Here is a 22837-nt window from a genome sequence, read left to right as displayed (position 1 = left end):
TAGACTTGCACAACAGCACACTATGACTACGGACCGTAAAACACCCCAAGCCCAGCCAACGGACCCACCGGGCTGAGGCTGCCAACAGCACATCACTGCTCTCTTGCACTTTTCCAGCTTATCCCCACTAACCCACCCTTCTCCTCCCCTTTTTTCAGGGCCGCCAGAGCGCCAGGGGACCACTTCGGTGGTGATAGTGCGCGGTACAAATGTCCTTTAACATTAACATCAATGGTAAATTCTACATGCGTTTTTGGCCAAAAATGCATTGCCTTCCCTGTGATTTTTTATAAATAAATAAAATATTATAAGGAAGTTCAACAGAGACTGCTAGTAGATCACCTATGAGAAAAAGTGTTCAAACACTGCACTGAGTTGCGGGGTGAATTGGATAATTCAGCTATAGCTCGCGTTACAGTTGGTCCCTGTGCAAAAACTCTAATCGAGAACACAGAAGCATCAGACTCGCCCCATGCTCCTACAATTCAGAAAACAACACAAGAACCACCTCTTCAAGGAGTCTCCTCCTCAACAACTAGGCCATGAAATCGCCCCCCCGCACCACCTGACTCGCAAGACACAATTCACCCCTCACCTCTCTGCCACCCTGTACAGCTGTACCCTCTCCCCTGTGCCTCCTCTGTATCAGACCCCCCATCGTATATCTGTTCTGTTACCCCTGAAAAGCGCTCCATTATCCTCATATACCTTTGTGAAGCTCTCTGTTGTGTATCTGTATTGTTGTATATCTATGTAAAACGCTTCATTGCTTCTCGAAGCTCGGTCCGTGCTCAATAAATACCATACTAATAATAATTAAAAAAGGAACCACCTGGTACTTGAGATACTATGGTGGTCATCACAAGCTCTGAGCTGGAGGTGAATGTCCCGGCTTTAAGGCCATTTTCGGTGCTATTACCGCCGGCGGTAATAGCACCCTCCAACACCATTGGGTCCAATGGGAATGGGGACTTACCGCCCAACCCTCCAAACCCCTGCAACTCATTATCCAGCACTAATAGCACCGGACTGAGTTGCGGCATCCCAGTGCAATTAGCGCCACGATACCGCCCAACTCGTGATAGAGCCCTATGTGGCCTGTGGAGAAGGAGAAGTAGCACGTACTTATTGTCTACTTGGCCGTCCCTTAAGATTCCAGAGCTGGCACAGGGCAGAACTTGAACGAGTGGGTCAGCTATGGGAGAAAGGCCATTTATTAGCAAAGATCGGCTAGAGCTACTGGTGAATACGAGACCCTTATTTGTTTTCCCCTACTTTCAACTCAAAGGTTAGGCACAGAAACTAAATAGGTGAGCCAGCTTATTAGAGACAATTTAGCATTTGGGAGGATATTGGATAGCCATGCGGGATCTAATGGGACGATGTCGAAGTTGTATGGGAGTCAACGCCAGAAGGGGGATGTCTTCATGCAGGTGGTTAAGACCCACTGGCAAAGAGATTAGGAGAAATATCTGATGAGCTGTGCGCCTATATGGGCCACAGGGCGTGGTTGTCTTCTATTGCTCATCAATATGAAATGCAAGGTTATAAACTAATACATAGGTGGCAGTATCACCACTCCCCAAAACAATATCTAGAATGTTTTCAGGTTTGAGCTCTCTCTGCTGGAGATGCTGCAGAGAAAAGTGGGAAGGCATTGGCCTACATGGTGGGGTTGTAGCCAGTCTCTGACATTTTGGAAACAAATTCTGGCATGGATAAGGGAGCTGGAAGGAATACAAAGGGAACTGAACCACATACTGATTATTTTCGGGATACTTGAGGAGCGGGGGCATTTATGGGCATGATGCCTCATGAACCTCACATCCTTGTTGGCAACCACTTTCTGCCTACTGGCCTCTGGTGAAACTCTGGTTTGATTCTACAGTCTCCTGGGCCTCGTCTCCAGCTCTGGGTCTCCAGGCTCCCCTAGCCTCTTCCAGTGTCTTCTGGCTTCACTCCAGTCTCTTTCCCCTGCTCTTCCCACCACCCAGATCCCAATTAAGTAACTCCCTCAGTCTTCCGACACAGACTATGCCTTTCATAGGGCCTAAGCGCAGTAATCTATCCTCTCTCTGCTCTAAAGGGATTTGGGCGTGTTAACTGGGTTGGTGGGCCCTTTGCCTGGGAAAGGTATCCAGTTCTGATGTGTTACTTGGGATTTGCCTGTCCCTCTCCTTGGGCAGTCCTCTCTCTGCTCGCTACACGTTGACCCAGCCGTCGGGGTGGGGTCCCTTATAAGAGTAGGGAGCTTTTGGAGGTATTTAATTGATTACTTGTATACTGTGTCCAGGTTCAAGACCGCCCCTTGTGCCTGTGGGTTTACAAAAGGAGTTTGTACCCATGTGTGGAGACTAACAATAACGGCTCAACTGGCTCTGTGGGAACGCTGCTACTATTAGAGGGGTCATGTCAGGGATCGTATCGCTCTGAATATATTGAAGACTGAATTTTGAGGGTCGGGAGACCATTGTGTGATGGAGTATAGTTAGCTTCAGCTCTTTCATAGCCAGACTTGTGTCTCTAAAATATACACTGCCCCTATTAACCTTTCTGTGGGAAACCTCCTGACATGTAACAGTGACTACGTGAGGGTAACTAGGGGATCCTCCTCACACCACCACCACCACCGGCCCCCTTAACCACCTAGGTTGATGTCCCCAGAACAAGGTATGGGATTCTGTTACAGATGTTAGATTAAAACATATGCCTACAGGTTTTTGGAGCTGTATATAGCTGATACTTGTATGCTGTTGTGTTTATTTCTCAAAGGCACTCGATCTGGTGCCACGCACTATCCTTTGGAAAAACATATCTGACTGGGAATAGATAGAAATCAGCTATCTTACATTCAACTCCTATACACAAATACAAGTATTGCAATCCGTCTGAATGTAGCAGGACAGTGTAGAAAATACCAAGAAACAAACACGGACTGAAATAGGGTTGTGTGCTCGGACCAACATTATGCAACCTATTTACTGCCGATATGGAAAAGATATTTGTAGAAGTAAATCATTTTCCACCTATAGTTAAAGGAGTAGAGATTTCAATGTTGGTTTGTGCGGATGATATTATAATATTTGATTGCACCCAGATTGGGTTACAGGGATCATTAAATGCTCTAGCACATTACGCCACAGAGAACACAATGGTGATTAATATAGAACAAACAAAAACACTGCGTTTAAGTAAAAAGAACATCAGTAATAAGACAAAATGTACCTGCCATATAAACAACGCTCCTTTATCAAATGTACTGGAGTACAATTATTTGGGATTCTGCATAACTGCAAATACCTCTGGAAAATGTTATTATGAAAAAGTGAGTGAGAAAGTATGGAAGAAGTGGCATGCTATAAGGCACTATGTAAACGACTGTGGGGGAAACAACTTGGAGGGTATACTAGAAATGTATAGAGTTAGCATAATTCCCACAATGATGTACGCTGTCCGTACTTGATATTGACAAGATAAATTGGCTGGAGCAATTAGAAGGTAAACTGCTGCGATCTATTATAAATGTTACCAAGTCGGTCCCTGTGGAAGCGTTACGTATTGAGTACGGGGAGACGGCATTACGAACCACTTGAAGAGTACAAAGAACATTATTATATTTAAAATTTAAATGAAGTAACGCTGATTCAAACTATTTGTGTAGATCGTTGGGAAAAATCTTAGACAACCACTGCAAAAACAGTTTTTTGAAATCTCTCAAAGAATCCGCAGAATGTTTTATAGATCAGTTGAACCTTGAGCTAGAAACATTACTACATGAGTAAAATAAAAATAAATAATAAAAAAAACATTACTACATGAGTAAAATAAAAAAAAGCTAAAGATTGGGACATGGCTAACTACGTGGACATTTCTCACACAAAGACGAATTATTAGGATTTAATCAGACTGGGATGGAAAAGAAACACACTGTCACTCTATTTGACAAAGATAACCAGTTTGGAGCTCAAGTGCTTTGTATTGCATCTACGCATGAACATCTTGCACGCAAGGGAATTCATAGGAGCATGGCTGGGCCTTCCCTATGCAGAACGACTAAGTAGATGCCGTAAGAAAGTAATAGAGACTAGCCGCCACATCCTGTCACAATGTAAAGCTCTGAAAAAAATGTATGTAAAGGGTTACTGTAAACACTTGAGTAAATTAAAGAATTGTACAGATGATCCATTTTGGTCATTCAAACATGGGGCTACATCAGTGGTAGCAAGCACAGCAGCTTACGATATATGGAAGGAGATACAGAAAAACAGGATTGAATCTTTAATCAGTATACCCGAGAGATCATATACTTAGATTAATTTCCCTATGTGATGGAAAAGGGTTTTATTGGGTATATTTTGATATAACAAAGCGAAATTTTAGTTGTAAAGTAAAGGCTAGAAAGATGTGTATTTTGATCATTTGGATATGTAAGTTGATTTGTAATGTTTTAAGAAAAATGTGTATTTTGATAAATTTGACATGTATTTTGATATGAAATGTGCTTAAAGTTTTAATGAATTAAACTAATTGCACAATAAAAATATATATATATAGCAGACAGATACTTTCACATGTTGCTTATCCATATCTAATGAAGCAATCTGCCAGCTTTCTGAATGATGACACTTTCAGGTTAAAGAGTTTTGAGGGTGCAGCAGTAAGGCACGGAAACAATGGTGTAATGTTTTTGGGCAGAAACTTTTATTATTAAAGATTGAATTGGAAAAATGACTCTCAATCCCTAAAACTAGGAAGAGTTGCCCTGCCTTGAAGAAACCTAAGGAAATTGTCAGAATGTCCAAAACTATAAAGTCTGTCATTGTCGTTCCTCTAAACGCCTACCTCTATTCCTAACACTAATAACTTAAACCATCTGTGCAACGATGATCTCTTCCCAAAGTAAAGTGCTCATTTATAGAACCAACCAACAGTCTCTCGGTCGCTCGGCAAAAATGCACAAATATAGGACCCCAAGGCTAGGGTCGTAATCCTTTCCCCTAGATTCTTTCTTTTACGACTATCTCCTTCTGAGCCTCTTAGGCCTGTATTTTCTTAACTAAATGTCAACAGGTAGTTCACCAGAATATACTTCTTAGATTTCTACTGTTTTATCCCAACAACTTGGCACACTCCTACCAAGCGTAGGATTCCTTTTCACTAATTCTTCTTTTCTCATTTTGGGTTCGGGTGGCAGACTCACAGTACTGAGAACAGTTTGGTTCACCCTCCTACCAAACCTTTGTCCTCTCATGGACTGTCCCTTTTTGGGTGCAAGTCCCTGACTTGCAATATGCAGAACTTCTTGGTTTACTCGATTGTCAAGCAATTCTCCTTTCATGACCTTCTCACTTGGTTGCGGGTCCTAGACTCGCAATGCTCAAAACTGCTTGGTTTACTCTGTTGCCAAGCACTTGTTCCCTCGCGGACTGTGTGCTCTGGGAGCAGGTCCCAGACTCACAACATTCTGAATAGCCTTGTTTCTGTTTAGGTGCAAATCCCAGACTCGTAATATTCAGCACTGCTTGGTTTACTCTCCTGCCAAGCAATTTTCCCCTCTTGGACTGTCTCTCTTTGGGTGCAGATCCCAGACTCGCAATATTCAGAATGGCTTTGTTTTGGTTTCTCGTACGGGTGCAGGTCCCAGACTCGCGATATTCGGAATGGCTTTGTTTCTTACATGGGTGTCGTTCCCAGACTTGCACTTCATTCCTCGGGACCGAGACCCTCTTATTCCTGCTTCTGCCTTTACCTCCTTGCTTCCCCGAACCTCCAGCGCCTCTCGGGTAACCCTGTACCTGTTTGCTTCTTCCTTGCGGGTACCGGCATTTCCTGAGTAGCTGCTATGTCTCTCGAGGCTCGGTTCTGGTGCGGTCTACAGCGGCTATTCGGACATCTGCTTCTCCCCAGCTGTGTCTCCTCCCTCTCGGATGCTTTGCCAGTGCCTGGGATGCCCAGAGGTTTTACTCCAGAGCAGCCCAAGCAGTCCGTCCTTCCTGGACAACGTTTGGGTTTTCCTCCTCTGCTCACAGCTTCCCCTCTGCTGGCTCTTGTCTGCTCAGCCGGTATGCGGCTCTCCGGATTCCTCACTGACGGACAGCTCTCTGTCTCAGCTGAGCTCTGTTTAAACTCCCACGCTGGACAGTGGAATTGCTTTGGTCCAATCCAATACTGTGAGAAGCTAGAGCATTCACTCTGCTTCTCCAGAGTGATCCTTGGCACTCCTGCTCATCCTCTTCTTCACAGTAGTCGAAATAGAGCCATATGCAGCATAGTTGTCGTTATCTGAGGTTTTACTGTGGTCAAGTATATTAGGTTGGCTAACTTGACAATGGCACATATTGGCCCTATCAAAAGAAGGGGAAGGAGAATTGCGTATTGGAGAAGGGTGTAGGTGTATTGACTTGGGGGAATACCGCGTTCTCTGGGTATGATCGTCCCCAATCCCATAAGGGGCTTCCTCGCCATGTGATCCTCCCTCGGTGCACCACGCCCAGGGGCATTATTGTACTGTGGACACATCACCCCGGCCCCATGGGAAATGACTCCTAAGGGCAGAAGGGATGACATCCTCATATTCGTCACAGGGTGCAGGTTTACATAGTGAGGACTCAGCTCCAGTGTTACAAGCTGAACAGATGGGATAGTAAACCACTAGGTACATTAGGAGATATGAAACAGGTTGGAACCTCATGACTACGAGTCACTATTTCAAGCTTTATATAATAATCTATATTAGGTTTGGTGGGGCTATCGTTCAAACTAGTCAATGGGTCTTATTTCCCCTCAAAGGGTTTGAACTTTCTCTTCTACTAACAAGTTTATCCTTCTGGCATTAATTGGAGTAGCTTAACATTTATTTAAAAGGTTATGGACATGAAGAGAGATTTGGAAGGGTGGAGGGCATTTGCAAATGGAGTGTTTTGTAGTACTAATTACTTAACTCACTCAACCATTACCATTGCTGTTTATAATACTTTCAACTTGTTTCCTCAATTTCCCTACTGTATTTTATTTCAATGTTTTAGTCTAAGAGTATCAGTGCCGTTTCATTATTATGTCAATTTGTCACGCTAGTCACCTACAATTTGTCATAGATGTTTTATTTTCTGTCAAAAAGCCATTCTCATTTGGAATTAATAAGGTAGTAAAAGCATCTCTGTTTTAGACTAAAACGCACTACAAATGTTTCATTTTGTTAAAGTAAAGTCTACAATAAAACTCACCTTCGGTCATCAAATGGAGGTGGTGTTGTCCAGTGGTCATAATTTGTCTCAACCCGGAACCACCTGCAGTGATAAATAGAGTGCTGAATAAAAAATATGTTTGAACTGTACTGAGCAAAACAGATCAACCAGATTATGAGCATAATTTTGGTGACACAACTAAAGTCCATATTCAAACATTATTACTTAATGAAAACTACTTCCTTGCGCTTCAAACGTCTGACAAATATTTTCTACCCTCCTTCTTTTAGGGCTACCCCAAGGTCTTAGTTCACCACTTAAACAGCAGCAGATGTAACCTGCAAATTCTGCCATCACAATATTACAAGAGGAAATCACTCTACAAATAAGGGCACCAATAACCTTGACAATCATATTCATACTTCTAAAGTCTCTGTAACTCAGTAAGCACCAAACAGGTAGCCAGTGCCCCAATCCCCACCACACCACCTACTTCCTCTTAAGTGCGCTATGTCACTGAGGTGTAGGCAGAGTGTGCAATGCCACAGACTGTCCACCTAAGTATCAGTGATAGCCTCCACTGCTTTTTTGATATAGTTGTCCTATCTCCACCAGCTGTGACAAATCCCAGGGTAGCGTCACTGCTTCCATTGGGGAAGCCCATTCCCATGATGCCAGGGAGGTGAGGCCATTACCCGATTGTCCCCCCTGGGGCGGTACTTAGCGGGCCTGATATGCCATAGACAAATACCCCCTGATACCCCCTGTGGGATGAGTGACAACTATATTGGGAGAAGACGGTATCCCCACCGATCACCTGACCATAGATCCCCATCCTATAACCTTAAAAACAACCTCTTGCCTAATAGGGTCATGAGTTATAGTCACCCTACCAATTCCCTAGAAAGTACTGCGACTATGAAGAGCGCAATCAACCCAAGGAAGATCAAGGGTAGAATACTGAAAGATATACTACTGACAACTACTGAGACAAGGAGGAAGAATGGAACAATGAAGATTACTCTTAAGAACCAGGACTAGTGGTCGAGGGTTTGCCGGCTACCCATTGGGTCAAGCAGAGTAGAAAAGGAGGAAAGACTCAGGAAGCAGTTGCCAAGTCCTCACTGGAGGAGCATGGAGAAGGGAAGTTATGCTGCAAGTGAAGGGGCTGTGGACCAGAGGCCTTGCCAGGGAGAGGGTGAACCTTTGCATTCTGGCAAAGTGCTAAGGACTGGGGGAATTCCTCTCTAAAAGACTTGACAAAGAGTCAAGCACTCGCGGGAGGAACTGAGAGAAAAGCTTAGACGGAGAGAAGACTGGGATGCAGAGGAAGAAGCAAGGAGGTCTGGAGCCGGTCCCGAGCTAGAAGAAGGGACCGCGGGCTGGCGGGCGAAGGCTATTGGCAGTACTATAGCCTGGTCAACGCGACAGCTACCAGGAAGAAGATTGGTTCTGTGGAGCGACCGCAGACCAAACAGAGCTGACCGGAGCACCGGGAGTCCTAAGATCAAGTACAGTAGTGGGGAGGAGTTGAGGCCCTCGCGGACCATGAGCTCAAGTACGCAAGTGGGCAGAAAGGGGTCAGGTATCACAGTCAAGAAACCAGTATGAAGGGGTTGGGGACCCACAACAAAGAAACCAGTACATAAAGAGGCCAGGAACCCACAATCCAGAAACCAGTATAAAGGGGTCAGGGACCCACAAGCAAGAAACCAGTGTGACAGGGTCTGGGACCCAAAAGCATTAAATCAGTGTGAAAGGGTCTGGGACCCACAATCGAGATATCTGTATAAAAGGGTCTGGGACCCACGATTATGAAACCAAAGAGAGGGGGTTTGGAACCCACAAATAAATAAGTCTGATATTAGGGTCTGGGACCCAAGTCAACCCCTGGCAGCAGAGTATACCAGGACTGTATTTTTGAAAATCAGCAAACCAATAAGAAAGAGTCATAAGGTCCAAGTCAATCCCTGGTAGGCGAGTATACCAGGGTTTACTTTTGAATACAGCAAAACAATAAAAAGCAGTTGAAAGACCCAAGGCAGTCCCTCGCAGGACAGTACCCCAGGGCTGTCTCAGAACATTTTAAGAAGGCCAAGAGCAGGGAAGAGAAATCAGGGGAAAGGAGTAATTCCCCTGGTGCAATATTAAAAATGTTGTAAAAACACCAAAAGAAGGCCTCCTCCTAGCTATTTAACGTCTACGAGAAGCAAGGGGAAGGGAGTCATTCCCCCTTGTGCTTGTGAACAGACAATCCTTGGCAGGAGAGTACACCAAGGCTGGCTAAAGATATTGGGAGGAGACCAAGAGAGAAGAAGCATCGTCCTGGATAAAGATATTGGGAGCAGACAAAGAGAGGAGAAGCATCGTCATGGCCCTGTAAAGGCTACAAGAAGCCAGGGGAAGGGAAGCATACCCCCTTGTGTTTATTAACTGTATGAAGAACACTTGAGGATTTAACTTGGAGCTTTGTTTTGATATCCTTTATGAGACTTTGTGTTGAGACACTTTGGAACTTTTGATTTGTCTTGTTTGGGGTACTTTTCTTTTGTACCTAAAAAGAGTCATCATCTGGAGGGAATGGATCCATAAGGGAGTCATTCTCCGGGACCAAGAACATTGGCCAAGCCTTCAGTTTTTGTATTAGTGTCAAGGTTGGAAATAGGTTTTGGACACAGGAGGGTGCATTGTTTAATATAAGAAGAGATAGATGTGCAGAAATAAAAGCTGTCGTGGAGTATGAGAAGGTGTGTAAGTAAGTGATCGATAGGTGGAGATTGCTGTATTTTAAATATATATGTAAAGTCTGGGTGTGTGATGGGCTTTAGATGTCTCTGACTATGTGAACAGTGTTATCTTGGCAAATGTGAACCAGGCTGAGGGATGCCTGTGAATTAGGGTGAAGAGTAATACACCCGTGAACATTGCGACGACCAACGTGAACCCGACTGAGGGATGTCCACAGTGAGTTGTTGGTCTGAGCCCGACTGAAGGAGGCTAATATAGAGAGAAGAATCAGAGCTAGGCTGAGGGGGATCCAAGGGTGAAGATTAATCGCCCGGCATGAAGATTAGTAGAAGGAACTTTTGTTTTTTTGTCTATGGCATATCAGGCCCTCTGAAGCAAGAGACTTTGCATGAAACAGACTTGGACACAGAAGGTCCTAATTTTGAGAAAAGGGACTGTAACCTTGTGCTGGAGAAGCCCAGGAGTGTGCTGTGCTCCAGAGTCCTGCCTTGTTCCGTGCTAAAAAAACATGGAGAAGGGAGACCCCGGTCATAATATCACGACTTATCATTTTGTGAACACTTCTTTCTTTTCCTGTGAACACTGTCCCACAGTATTTTATAGCATAGCAGTAAGGATTGGCAATAGGTTATCTTTGTAATATGGCAGAATGAACAAGTTACTTACCTGTAACTGTTGTTCTCCAGCATGGGTCTGGCATGGATTCACGTGCTCATGAATATTCCCTGTCGTCAGGCTGGGAATCCTCGGTAAAGAAAAAAATCAGTATCAGTTTCGTTTCTGATCTGTCTTTCGTAGTAGTAACCAATCACTGATCTCTGCGTCATACTGACCACAGCCTATGACTACCCTCTACCTAAGCCCCGCCTCTGGCAGCCATCTTCAGATTTGGTAGCACGTGAAGTGGCAGTATGACCAAGTGAAGAGCCGCAGAGGGGTAGGCGGGAGGGTTCGCATGTGAATCCATGCCAGACCCATGCTGGAGAACAACAGTTACAGGTAAGTAACTTGTTCCTTCTCCAGCATGGGGTCTGGCATGGATTCACATGCTCATGAATAAAGAATACATAGCAGTACACACATGCACAACCACGGGAGGTGGCAAAGGCTCAACATTAAGCATTACATCAAACTCAACATTAAGCAATTCTTACCTCCTCACCAGGCTCACCTTAGGCGAACAGGTTGCGCAGCACTGCTTGGCCAACCCTGGACTCCTCCCTGGAATCCCGATCGACGCAGTAGAATTTCGTGAAGGTGTGCGCCGACCTCCACGTAGCAGCCCTGCAGATGTCCAGCAAGGGCACACCAGATGGGAACGCCGTGGTAGCTGCGATCGCTCTGGTGGAATGGGCTCTCGGACGGCCAGGCAGCGGTCGGTTTGCCAACCGATGACAGTACATGATACAGCCGGAGAGCTATCTGGAAATGGAAGCCTTCGAGTGAGCCTTCCCCTGATTGACAGGTCCAAAGTTCACAAAGAGTTGTGAAGTCTTCCGAAAACACTTCGTGCGGTCCACGTACAACTTCATCGCTCTAGCCACATCCAGCGAGTGCAAAGTCCTTTCAGCCGGCGACGAAGGCGACAGGAAGAAAACAGGCAACACCAAGGGTTCGTTGAGGTGGAAGTCGGACGGCACCTTGGGCATGAAGGAGGGGTGCGTCCTGAGCACTACCCTCGTGTCGTGAAAAGTCAAGTACAGGGCCTTGCAGGAAAGGGCCTGGATCTCTCCCACCCGTCGTGCGGAGGTGATGGCCACAAGAAACGCTTTTTTCCACGACAAGAACTTCAATGGAGCCGAGTGCAGAGGCTCGAACGGAGGTCCCAAGAGCTTGGTCAGCACCACGTTGAGCTCCCACGCCGGGGCCGGAGCCTTCACCGGCGGGAACGATCTGAACAGTCCCTTCATGAACTCTTTCACCAGACGATGAGACCACAAAGACGTCCGCCCCTTGGTTCTGGTGTATCGGGAGATTGCAGCAAGATGAATCTTGATGGACGCGTGCGCCAGTCCAGCTTTGGCCAGCGTCAGTAGGTACGGCAGTACTTGGGGAGCCGTAATCCGTAGAGGGTTAATCTTCTGTGCGTGGCACCAGACAGAGAACCTCTTCCATTTGTGTAGGTAGCATTTAAGAGTTGAGGACGCCCTGGCCTTTGCAAGAACCTCTCTGCAGTCGGCCGGTATGTCGTATCCTCCAAACTCTAACGCTGCAGGAGCCAGGCCTGCAAGCTCAGCGACTTCGGGTCGTGAGGGAGGATGGCGCCTCCTTCCCTGGAGAGAAGGCTCGCGTCCACTGGCAGCTTGATTGACGGGGACGCTGACAAGTCCAGAAGGTCCGGGAACCATATCTGCCTCAGCCACGCAGGTGCGACGAGGATCATCCTGCACCGTGACCTCTTGAGCTGGTTGATGAGCCGGATCAGCAATGGCAATGGAGGGAACGCGTATAGAAACAGGCCCTCCCAGGAGAACGAGAAAGCATCGCCCATGCTCCTCGGCTGGGGAAACCTGCTGGCGAACCTCCGGCACTTGGAGTTCGTCGCCGTCGCGAACAGATCGATCTGGGGTGTGCCCCACCGTCGGAAGAGGCGGTCCACTAGATCCTGTCGTTGTTCCCACTCGTGGCACGAGCGCAGCTCCCTGCTGAGTGAGTCGGCGATGGTGTTTTTTATCCCTGCCAGATGAAACGGCACCAGAAACATCCCTTGGGCGACGGCCCAATGCCATAGATCCTGCGCCTCCATGGACAGGGCTGGGGACCGTGTTCCGCCCTGTTTCCTAATGTAGAACATGGTGGTGGTGTTGTCGGTGAAGATCCTCACCACCTTGCCCTTGAGGGACGGAAGAAAGGACCTGAGGGCCCAAAACACTGCACGGAGCTCCAGGACGTTGATATGGAGTGACTTCTCCGTCGGGAGCCAAAGGGCTCTCGCGTGCAGATTTTCGGTGTGCGCTCCACACCCTTCCAGGGAGGCATCCGTGGTCACTGTCTCCTGGTGGCCGGGGGTCTGGAAGTCCATGCCCGCCATCAGATGCGCGCGGGTGCCCCACCACCGGATCGCTCGTCGGAAACTCTCGTCGAGTGTGATCCTCTCCTCGAAGCTGCCCGTCGTCTGGATCCAGCGCGCGTCCAGGAACTCCTGCAACGGGCGCATCCGGAGCCTGCACAGGCGGATGAGGTAAATGCAAGAAGACATCATTCCGAGGAGGGACTTGATGGACCTCACTCTGGCCGCATCAGGAACCAGCATCCGCTGCACCTTGCCCAAGATGGCCCTCGTCCTTTCCTCCGACGGAGAGGCCAGAAGCGACACTGTGTCGAGCTTCGTTCCCAGAAACAGTGCGTCTTGCGCGGGCACCAGGTGGGACTTGGCGTAGTTTATGGAGAATCCCAGGTCCGTGAGAAGTTGGACGGTCCTTGCCGTGTGCTCCACGGCGAGCTCCTTCGTCTTCGCTCGGATGAGCCAGTCGTCCAGGTAGGGGTAGACGTGGATCCCCTCTCGGCGCAGCTGCGCCGCCACCGGTGCAAGGCACTTGGTGAACACCCTGGGTGCCGACCTCAGTCCGAAGGGAAGGGCTTTGAACTGGTAGGGACGCCCTTGGACCACGAACCTGAGAAACTTTCGGTGTCCCTTTAGGATGGGAATATGGAAGTAGGCATCCTCCAAATCCAACGACGACAGGAAATCGCCCTCCTCCAGCTGACCCAAGACATGTTGGAGGGTGACCATCCGGAACTTCTGTGCCTTGATAAATTTGTTCAGTCGTCGTAGGTCCAGGATGGGACGCCATCCTCCCGTCTTCTTCTTCACGAGGAAGTATCTTGAGTAAACTCCGGAGCCCCGAAGCCTCTTTGGGATGAGCTCGGTGGCGCCCTTCTTGAGCATCGCCTTTACCTCCAAGAGAAGTTGAGGGACGTGATGTTCTTTCCTGGCCACAGGGGGGACGCGCAGGCACCTCTTTAGAAACTCGAGCGCGTGACCCTGAGCTAGGGCGTCCAGCACCCAACGGTCGGTGGAGATGGACTCCCACACGCTGATGAAGCTCGCCAGCCGGCCTCCCACCGGGGTGCTTCGGTGGGGGCCCGACCCCACGGCCGGTTCAGTCCTGCTTCGACGAGGCTTTGCCGCCTTGTCCTCCTTGGCGACGACGGCGGGGTCCGCCCGACTTGCCTCGTCCCCTGTAAGCTTCCTGCGACGACGAACGGGCCGCTTGACGGTAGGTGGAAAATCCGCCGCCGGAACCTTTGGAGGCACCCTGTTTGCCTCCGCCGCTCCGAAAGGGCAGCCGCCGTTGCTGGAGAACCCCAAGAGCCCGGGCCGTCTCCGTGTCTGCCTTGATGGCTTGAAGGGAATCGTCCACTGTTTTCCCAAACAGGTTGTTTCCGTCGAACGGCATGTCCAAGACTCTGGTCTGCACGTCCTGACGGAAGTCAGTAGCCTTGAGCCATCCACGCCGCCTAAGGCACACGCCGTTGCCCAACTGGCGAAATCCAGTGTCAGCAATGTCCGTCGCAATCGTAATGGCGTGGTCCGACGCCACCTCTCCTTCCTGCAAGATCTCTAGGGCTTCCGCCCTCTTGTCGTCCGGTAGGAAGTCCAGCAGAGGGGCCAGTTTGTACCACAACTCCTTGTCGTAGCAGGCTACAATAGCCAAGGCGTTGGCCGCCTTAATCGTCGTCGCTGCAGACGAGATGACTCTGTGTCCCATCGTATCTAATTTCTTTCCCTCGCCGTCCGGCGGGGAGGTCGACGTAGAGGCCGCGCCCCCCCCCCCGCTTTCTTCCTGGCCGCTGCGGAGACGACCGAGTCCGGGGTCGGCTGTGCCCGAAGGCACAAGGGGGCTGTGTCCGGGACCCGGTACTTCTTCTCGTACCGATCCCTTCTAGCCGGCGTCGTGGATGGGTTCTTGAGGAGGGCGAGGCCCTCATCCCAAATATCGTCCAGTAGAGGTACAGAGAGGACCGTCTTCCTCTTGGCCTCGCGCCGTTGATAAAAGAAACCTTCCTTCTTCTTCTCTTCCGGGCAGAGCTGGAAAAGCTCGGATGCCCTGGCGATCATGGAGTGAAACGATCCAATCTCGTCGGGCGGGGAAGCCCGGGTGGGAGGTGACGACGGCAGATCCTCATCGTAAACCTCGTCGTCCGTACCCGTCGCGGCCGTGTCAGTCCCCGTATCATCCCCACGAGTCGTGGACGGGGAGGAGGGCTGAACAGGGCGCGATGGCTGAAAAGGAGGTGGAGGGTGAATCCTTCTTCTCTTAGGGGGAGGGCTCCCAGAAGGGCCTGGCTCCGGGTCCCCCGTCGGGAGCGGTTCCTCCGCTGGTGGTAACGGCAGTCTCGTCCTTATCTCCGAGCATAAGGACTGTATAGCCAACAAAATGGCCGCCGAGTTGTCTTGCGGCACTGGTTGAGGGGAGTCCGACGGGCGGTCAGGGGCCCCGTCGGCACCCTCGACGTTATCGTCGTCTCCTACATCGGGGTCCCTCCCGACGGGCTGGTCTTCTTCCACGCCAACGCCGTGGCTTAAGACTTCGATCAGCTCTTCCTCAGAGGTTGAGGCCGAACCCACAACAACCTCCTGCCCCCCCCTTTTTCTTCTCTGTCTGAGGTTTTACGGGGGTCCTGTCGATGGGCATAAAAGAGGACTCCCTCCGCGGTGGCAGGGAGACTCTGAGCCCCGAGGTCGCCACCACTGGTGTAGCCTCCACAGGCTGAGCCAGGGCCGCCGCGACTGTCTCGATAGAGGCCTTGGCCGGATGGATTAAGGCTTTCACCACCTTAGGTGCGCTCACTGCCTTCTCCTTGGGGGGAGGGTCACTGCCTCGCTCCCCCTCCGATGGGGCCTTCGAGCTCGACCGGGGTCTCTCCAGGAGCTTCGCCAGGTGCTCGGCCTTCCTCTTACCCAAACCAGAGCGTTGGCTCGTGGTTGATGGCGCCGGGGAGGATGCGCCCTGCCTGGCGCCTGTAGAGCCCGACCGTTCGGCGCTCCCGGTACCAGCGGACTCGCGGTGCTTGGCCTTGTGTTGGACCCCCGTCGCCGGGTCGTCCTCAAAGGTCTTAGAAGACCGCTCGGACTTCTTCTTCTCGCCTGACGGGCTCTTCCCTTCCAGCCAGTTGGCGAGACGTTGATGGCGGTCCTTCATGGTCCGCTCCGACATATTGCCGCAAAACGCAGTCCTTCTCCACGTGCGTCTTGTCCTCATGTAGGCAGTAAAGACAAAGGGAGTGTTCGTCCTCCTTAAAAAAAATTCTGAAGCTGGCATCCAGGGCAGACCCTGAACAGCTTTCCGGGCGTCGAGCTTCCCTTCTCCTGGGCCATGTCCGAGATGGGCCTGAGAAACTTCTGGAGTCCTCCAAAAGCGTGGCTCGACGAAATCTTCACCCTTGAGGGGCGTAGACGAACCCGACACGGGTTCCCGTTGATCGGATGAAGAAACGGTGGAGCTTGAGGCTCTTTTGACCGAAAAATAGAAGTTTTTTGAGAAAAAACGTGAAAAAATAGCACTAGCGCTCGAGAGCAATAGCACGAGGATCCCAACACTTGAACGTGCGGTAAAAATCTGAAGATGGCTGCCAGAGGCGGGGCTTAGGTAGAGGGCAGTCATTGGCTGTGGTCAGCATGACGCAGAGATCAGTGATTGGTTACTACTACGAAAGACAGATCAGAAACGAAACTGATAGTGATTTTTTTCTTTACCGAGGATTCCCAGCCTGACGACGGGGAATATTCATGAGCATGTGAATCCATGCCAGACCCCATGCTGGAGAACAAGGATAAGAGATTAGGACAACCTGAAAACTCTTTTAAAAAAAAATTGAAATCTGGTCCAATTGCCTAAGCTGATTTAAAAAAATCACCACACTTCACAAGGTACAAACATTAGGACATGGAGGTAGAGACTGTTGGGATAGTGTGGATGCGTTGTTAATTACAATCATGGGGAAAATATAGTTAATATTATTATATTTACCAAGTTACAAAAGATAAGGGTATAGGGAGCAATCATTTTATGTTCATTTTATGTTTAGTCCACAAAGACGTCAGGCTTTTTTCAGAGCCACCATAATGATTGGTTGTACGGTACTATGTGCCTTTGGATTTTTAATCTTGTATCTGTTTTTGCACTCACATTCTGCCTTCTGAGATCATAATTTCAAAAACGACATGGTGCAGATCAGATATCCAGACAGCACCATTGTGTTGTTCAATTTGCATACACATAAAGGGCTATAAGATACTGCAGGTTTAATACAATTCGTTTATCTGATGTTTTAACCAATACTCTCTACTTGGGCAGCCTGATATTTAACTTGAAGAAAACAATACATTTTCACCCACCATCCATTTAATGGATCAAGAGGCCAGATGTCTGCTGGCCCACTTCGGTCTCTGGTTATGACTACTCCCTCATTGGGCGCTATGCCTCCAACAATGTAGTAAACATCAGCGATGATGGGTGTCTTTGAAAGACTCAATACAGCTGCTTGAAAATCTTCTGCTTCACTCAGTGTCTAAACAAAAACAGAAACAATTAATTATTTCCACTATTGGAACAAATAAGAGAGCTATCTGTAGGGAAAGGTGATTTTTATTGTAAGAAAAAGTATGTACTGCGACTATAATGCATAGTAATTTCTTTTATATTAATGGTTACATTTTCTACAACATATTCTGATTTTGGACCACAAATGGGCACGTTTGTTTTGTAGGACTATGTATATGTGGAGTAAAAAACCTCCACATAGTGGGGTGCCAGCTGTTTGGTCCGGGGGGGGGCAAACATGCAAGAAGTCTAGGAGAAATATATAATTTTCTAAACACCAGCCACTGTAAACAAACAAACTCTGGGCGTCTTCCACCATAGTATATTTAGTATATTATGCTAACTTAGCAGTAAATTGTGCATATATAAACCTGTCATGGCGGTACTCTCTGTTAAAAATTGAAAAGATTATACCCTCACCCTGTGCGAGCAATCCTAGATCTAATCTCGCCTTTTGGGACACTATGTTCCTGAGCTACTATGATGTATAGGTAGGCCACCCGTATGACTTTAAAGTGCATATTTCACGTGAAATTAGTATGGGTCCCTGTATACACCTAAATACCACAGATAACTTAGAAATGGAGAAACCATTTGCAGTATACTGCATTCCAGCACAGCAGAAACAGGTATAACAAAAACTATAACTTGTATTCACACATAATAGAATTATTTTATATTACTAAAATTAAGCTGCACTTATAAAAGTTAAGTATAACCCAATTTGCTAACACTATGCTAAAACATTGCTAACTGATCACAAGTTTGGGGACAGTCTAAACCCCAAAGCTATTAAGGTAGATAAGTATGGCACCCGTATGTATTTTAAGTTCATATTTCATAAAAAAAAGGGAATGGGTCCCTATACACCAGTAGACATAAAAGCAGCCAAAACACAATTTCACAAACTAATGCAAAAACGCTTCGCTGCTTCTTTCTTATGTGGCATATGTGATTCAAGTTTATGGAAAAATGTTGCTTGAATACAAAAGAGAATAGGTGTTGTCTTTTGTAATGGACAGCATCTAAGGAGAGATGTCGAGATACCCTGCAAACTGTTTGATATTTCACAGTCACCAGAAACATTTATTCAGGCAAGCCCAAAAACAAAAGGAATGGACTTGTCATCAATTTTAATTCCAGCAACAGGCGATTTAGGAAGGCCCTTGTATTCAAATGAGCCAAAGCCCAAGTGTCGGAAGTGAAATTACTAACAAGAGAACGCGGCCTGTGCTGAAGAAAGATTAGTGAAAGACAATATGCAAATGATTCAGCAAGACATACTGTAAGAGGAAAATAACATTGCTATGCTATCAAAGAATGCACAGTTATGACCACAAACAAATTGGAATACCAGACTATCATTTTCCAAAGAACATCTGACAATTTACAACATCAAATTACCGAAAACATGAATTGAAATCCTTGAATGTTTCCTTGAGTCTATGCAAATTATTACACCATTTGTGTGATGTGGTGTCAAAGGTGGGATCGGGTATGCCCCGATATATGGGTCGATTGATGTCTGAAAGGGCTAAGTATCTGAAGCCGCTCTGGCCAGATATCCAACCATTTCAGCCTTCGGAACACAATAAATGAAAGGTAGGAGCAAGAGCTTGCCTCCCAATGTTTGGACTCCAGGGGAAACAAGAGGCCCTGGAGGGGGCCGGGGGAACAAATCATCCAGTTCAGATTACATTATTTTGAGTCTGACCCTCCTGCCAAGTCTCCTCAAGAGAAAGCGGTGGATTATCAGGAGGGGCATACAGGGGAAAGGTACTGGAAAACATTCAGGAACTCTGGCCTTAGACTAACAGGGAGACAATCCTTTTGGGTAGTGGCAAGATGCCAGCAGTGTAGTCATAGAAGAACAGACCCTTTTCCCATACCAACACCCATGTAGTGGAAAGTCCTGTTCGAGGCCTGCACACAACCAAGATGGAAGACTTGTTGCAAGCCTTGGTAGAGGGACAGCTTCACATTAGCCGTCAACATCAAGAGATGATTTCGGCCCTACAAACCATGATGACAGAAAGAAGAGAATGATAATGATGATGTGTTATTTATATAGCGCTTTCGCCAAGGCGCTGTTCAGAGAACATATTTACATACAATTGTCACCCAACCAATGTTGGTACTCATTGAATCAACCTTAGAAGGATGAAAGGCTGAGTTGGCCTGGGTGGGATTTGTAACTGCGAGCTGCAGATTACACTCAGATTCCAGGAGCGAGTGAGCCAGCATTCAGGGGAAGCACTGTAGCCTAAGATCAGAGACTAGACAAGGGTTCTCAAAGCACTGACCTACCCTACCGGCACAATAAGCAGCAGCACCCCCCAACCATCCTCAGAAGCTAGGTACGGAGGAAACCTAGATGCTTTCTTTATCAACTTTGAGTGGGTTTGCTGAAATGGCAGGGTGGCACCGTGACAGATGGACCAGTTACAAAGCTCTTTTACTGACTAGGGAAGCTCAGCAAGCCTTCTAGGTCCTGAAACCCTGATGGACGAACACTGTATGATGACCTTAAATGGGGGATCTTGGAACACTTCGAGTAAGACAGAGTACTACCGAATGAGGCTCAGACATCTGCGCCTACGACAAGGAGAAACCCTGAGACAGATGTCGTATTGAGCCTGGGACTCCTAAATAAATGGTTGCTCAATAAGACCTTTGAATAAGCGAAAGAAATGCAATGTCTTGAACAGTTTGTTGACTCACTTCCAGATCTACAGAAAGTCATATGGCTGTTACATCAGTCCACGTGGAGAAGCCCATCCAGACCACAAATGCCCATCAGAGGTCTATACGAATCAGAGAATTAGGGACTGTTCTCAATAAACACAGTGAGTCTTGTCCATTTAGTTGATAGAGGGAGGAAAGCCCGCCGGTAAAAAAAAACAACTCCCAATGTTCCAATCGAGGGCCTTTCCTAACCCTAGCTAGTGACGCTAGTAGAGGGCCGCTTGACGGGACTCCCACTATGGCCCAAATGTATTGGTTGGTATGCATGTGAGAAATAAGGACACCTGGTGAAGTTTCGCCTCAATAACCCCAGGGAAGAACCGATGGAGATTGGTCCTCTTCACGACAGCCATGCTCTAGCACCACACTCAGTGGAAGCCCCACAACAATTGACTAAGGACCGGAGTCCAAATACCTGTCCAACTTATTTTTCCAGAGAAAGAAAAGAAGACCAACAACTAACCTGGGCTGTGTATAACATATGTGAAACCGATTCTCAATTTCATATCCCTGTGAAAGTACAAGGACTCTAGATTCTGGAAGAAGACTGCAATTAGAGACAACCTCGTCGCTACAGAAGAACTCCAGCCTGATTGTTTAACCAGGAAAATGAGTGTATATGGAATGCTGATCTTTATCCACAAAGCCAATTTGACATTAAAGTCTTGCAGATACATCTCAACGTCCCCATGATAGTCATGCCCTAGCTCCCAGAGCAGGTCTAATTTGGGCCTATTTTCCCTTGTTTGAACAGAGTCGAAGCGGCACACCCAGAGCATTGCCCAAGGCAGACGGAGCAGCATGGGCCTGAGGCACAAATGTGGGAGCAAGGATGAGACGCTCCATGAGGGGGGAGTGGTATCTACCTCCCAGTTTGCTGTCATAGGAGGGAGATGGAATCCCACACCATTGGAGTGGGGTTCAGGACCCCAAGAGCAAGGGAGGAAGGAGGATACTGACGTACCTGCCAAGCTTCTCTGGGAACAGGAGAGTTGTTCCCCGGCGGCATCAGAGACATTCAGAGTGGAAGCCTTAACATATAAAGGGGCTTTGTTTGAGCCCCTATGTGAGCCTTTTCCCAACTCACACGCCGCTGGGCTGCAGATTTATTCCAGATAGACCAATCTAAGGGGTGTAGAGAATATAAGACTGGAGGAAAAACTAGAGGAGGTAGGCCAATTGGGTGAGGCTGATGGTAGAGGCAGGAGCAGACCAAGAGACTAATAGACAGACAGTATGTGGCAATGTTTGTTGGAGCGAGTGTGGCATTGAACGGAGAGTGGAACAGGGACTGCAGTGTGAATGAGTGTGTCTGTGTAGCAAATAAAGTTAGTTTAGACATAGTATTAGGAGTGGCTGTGTAGTGAGTGAAGTGGGAAGAGAAGTAGTAGGGGGAGTTGTAATATAGTGGGAGCTGGAGTAGTAGGGGTGTAGCAGGAATAGTGTAGTAGTGGGAGGAGGAGCTATAGTGATGTACGAGGAGTAGTGGTCATAGTAGTGGTGTATGAGTACTGGTAGTAGTGGCAGAGGTAGCAGTAGTGGGAGGAAGCGTAGCACTACAGTGGGAGGCGTTTAGTAGAGTGAGGAGATTTTAATATCAAAGGGTGGAGGTAGGAGGTAGGTTGAGAGAAATGCCAAAGAGAAAGAAAGTTGGTGGGGAGGAGGAGGAGAAAGAGGCAGAGTAAAAGGGCCAGGTGAGTCTGGACGTGGCTGGTCATAGGCAAGTGCAATGGAGCAGGTGTGGGCACTATCCCCAACTCCCAGAATAAGACTAAGCTAAGCTGCAGTAGGGACAATTAGCATGCCCCTGGGGGAGTTAGTGAGCGTGCATTCAGGGGAAATACTGTAGCCTAAGATCAGAGACTAGACAAGGGCAAGGGTTGTCCAACTCTAGGCCCGGAGTGCCAGAATCCTGATGGTTTTCCAGGATATCTTGCATTAATATTCACAGGAACAAATTTACATACATTGAGAATCATTGTTTGCACCTCTATCTCATACATATTAATGATGGGTGTCCTGAAAATTCAACATGCTTCCAGCCCTCAAGGCCTGAAGTTGAACAACCCTGGACTAGACAGTAGGGGTTACCAATTCGGAGTACTAACAAGGGAGGTATGGACACCTGGGCTAGGGTGGGTCTCCCAAGGAAGACGAGAGAGACAGAGGGATAGCCCTAGTGACAAAAACCCAAACCCCTTTTTCCAGCCTGAATACTAAATTGGTATATCAGACTACCATCTTCCTAAGAACATCTTTGATTTTGCTCGTAGTTGCGGCCAAATTCGATTTTGTGAACTTTGCTTTTAAATCGTGCTCTCAAGCACACGCTCGATTTACTCAGACAACTGTTTTGTCACTGGGGAGACCGGAGCGCTCACGGACTACATTTCTCAGCATCTCTGTAGTCTCTGGGACTATTTAGCTTCACGTCAGGCACATAAGCGCCGGTGCGTAGGGGCCGGTTATCTCCGGTTTGCTCCGGGTGTGCTCTGCTCTCCCACCCTTCTGTCAGGAGCGCCTCGTGATTATAGGTAAGAGTCCACCCCATCAGATGCAGCATATAATAGGGGAAGAAGGTATGGAGTGCACCGAAGGCTCGGTGTGCTCGGA

At 47.9% G+C, this 22837-nt stretch overlaps 1 protein-coding gene across 4 annotated transcripts in view; it reads right to left on the bottom strand.

Annotated features, from left to right (window-relative positions):
- Nucleotides 1-22837, bottom strand: part of NAAA (N-acylethanolamine acid amidase) — a 539996-nt gene that overhangs the window by 238867 nt on the left and 278292 nt on the right. For all 4 annotated transcript variants that reach the window (XM_069626299.1, XM_069626298.1, XM_069626296.1 and 1 more), the window contains exons 6-7: nt 17275-17447; nt 7224-7286 (exon numbers count right to left, since the gene is read on the bottom strand). In XM_069626299.1, coding sequence (XP_069482400.1) covers nt 7224-7286; nt 17275-17447 — 236 coding nt within the window. The remainder of the gene's footprint in view (nt 1-7223; nt 7287-17274; nt 17448-22837) is intronic.

The sequence above is a fragment of the Ambystoma mexicanum genome, chromosome 6p (assembly GCF_040938575.1).
Source record: "Ambystoma mexicanum isolate Mex_15411 chromosome 6p, UKY_AmexF1_1, whole genome shotgun sequence".
NCBI classification, from domain to species: Eukaryota; Metazoa; Chordata; class Amphibia; order Caudata; family Ambystomatidae; genus Ambystoma; species Ambystoma mexicanum.
Note: the sequence above shows the minus strand (reverse complement) of the source record. Positions and strands in the feature narration are given on the sequence as shown.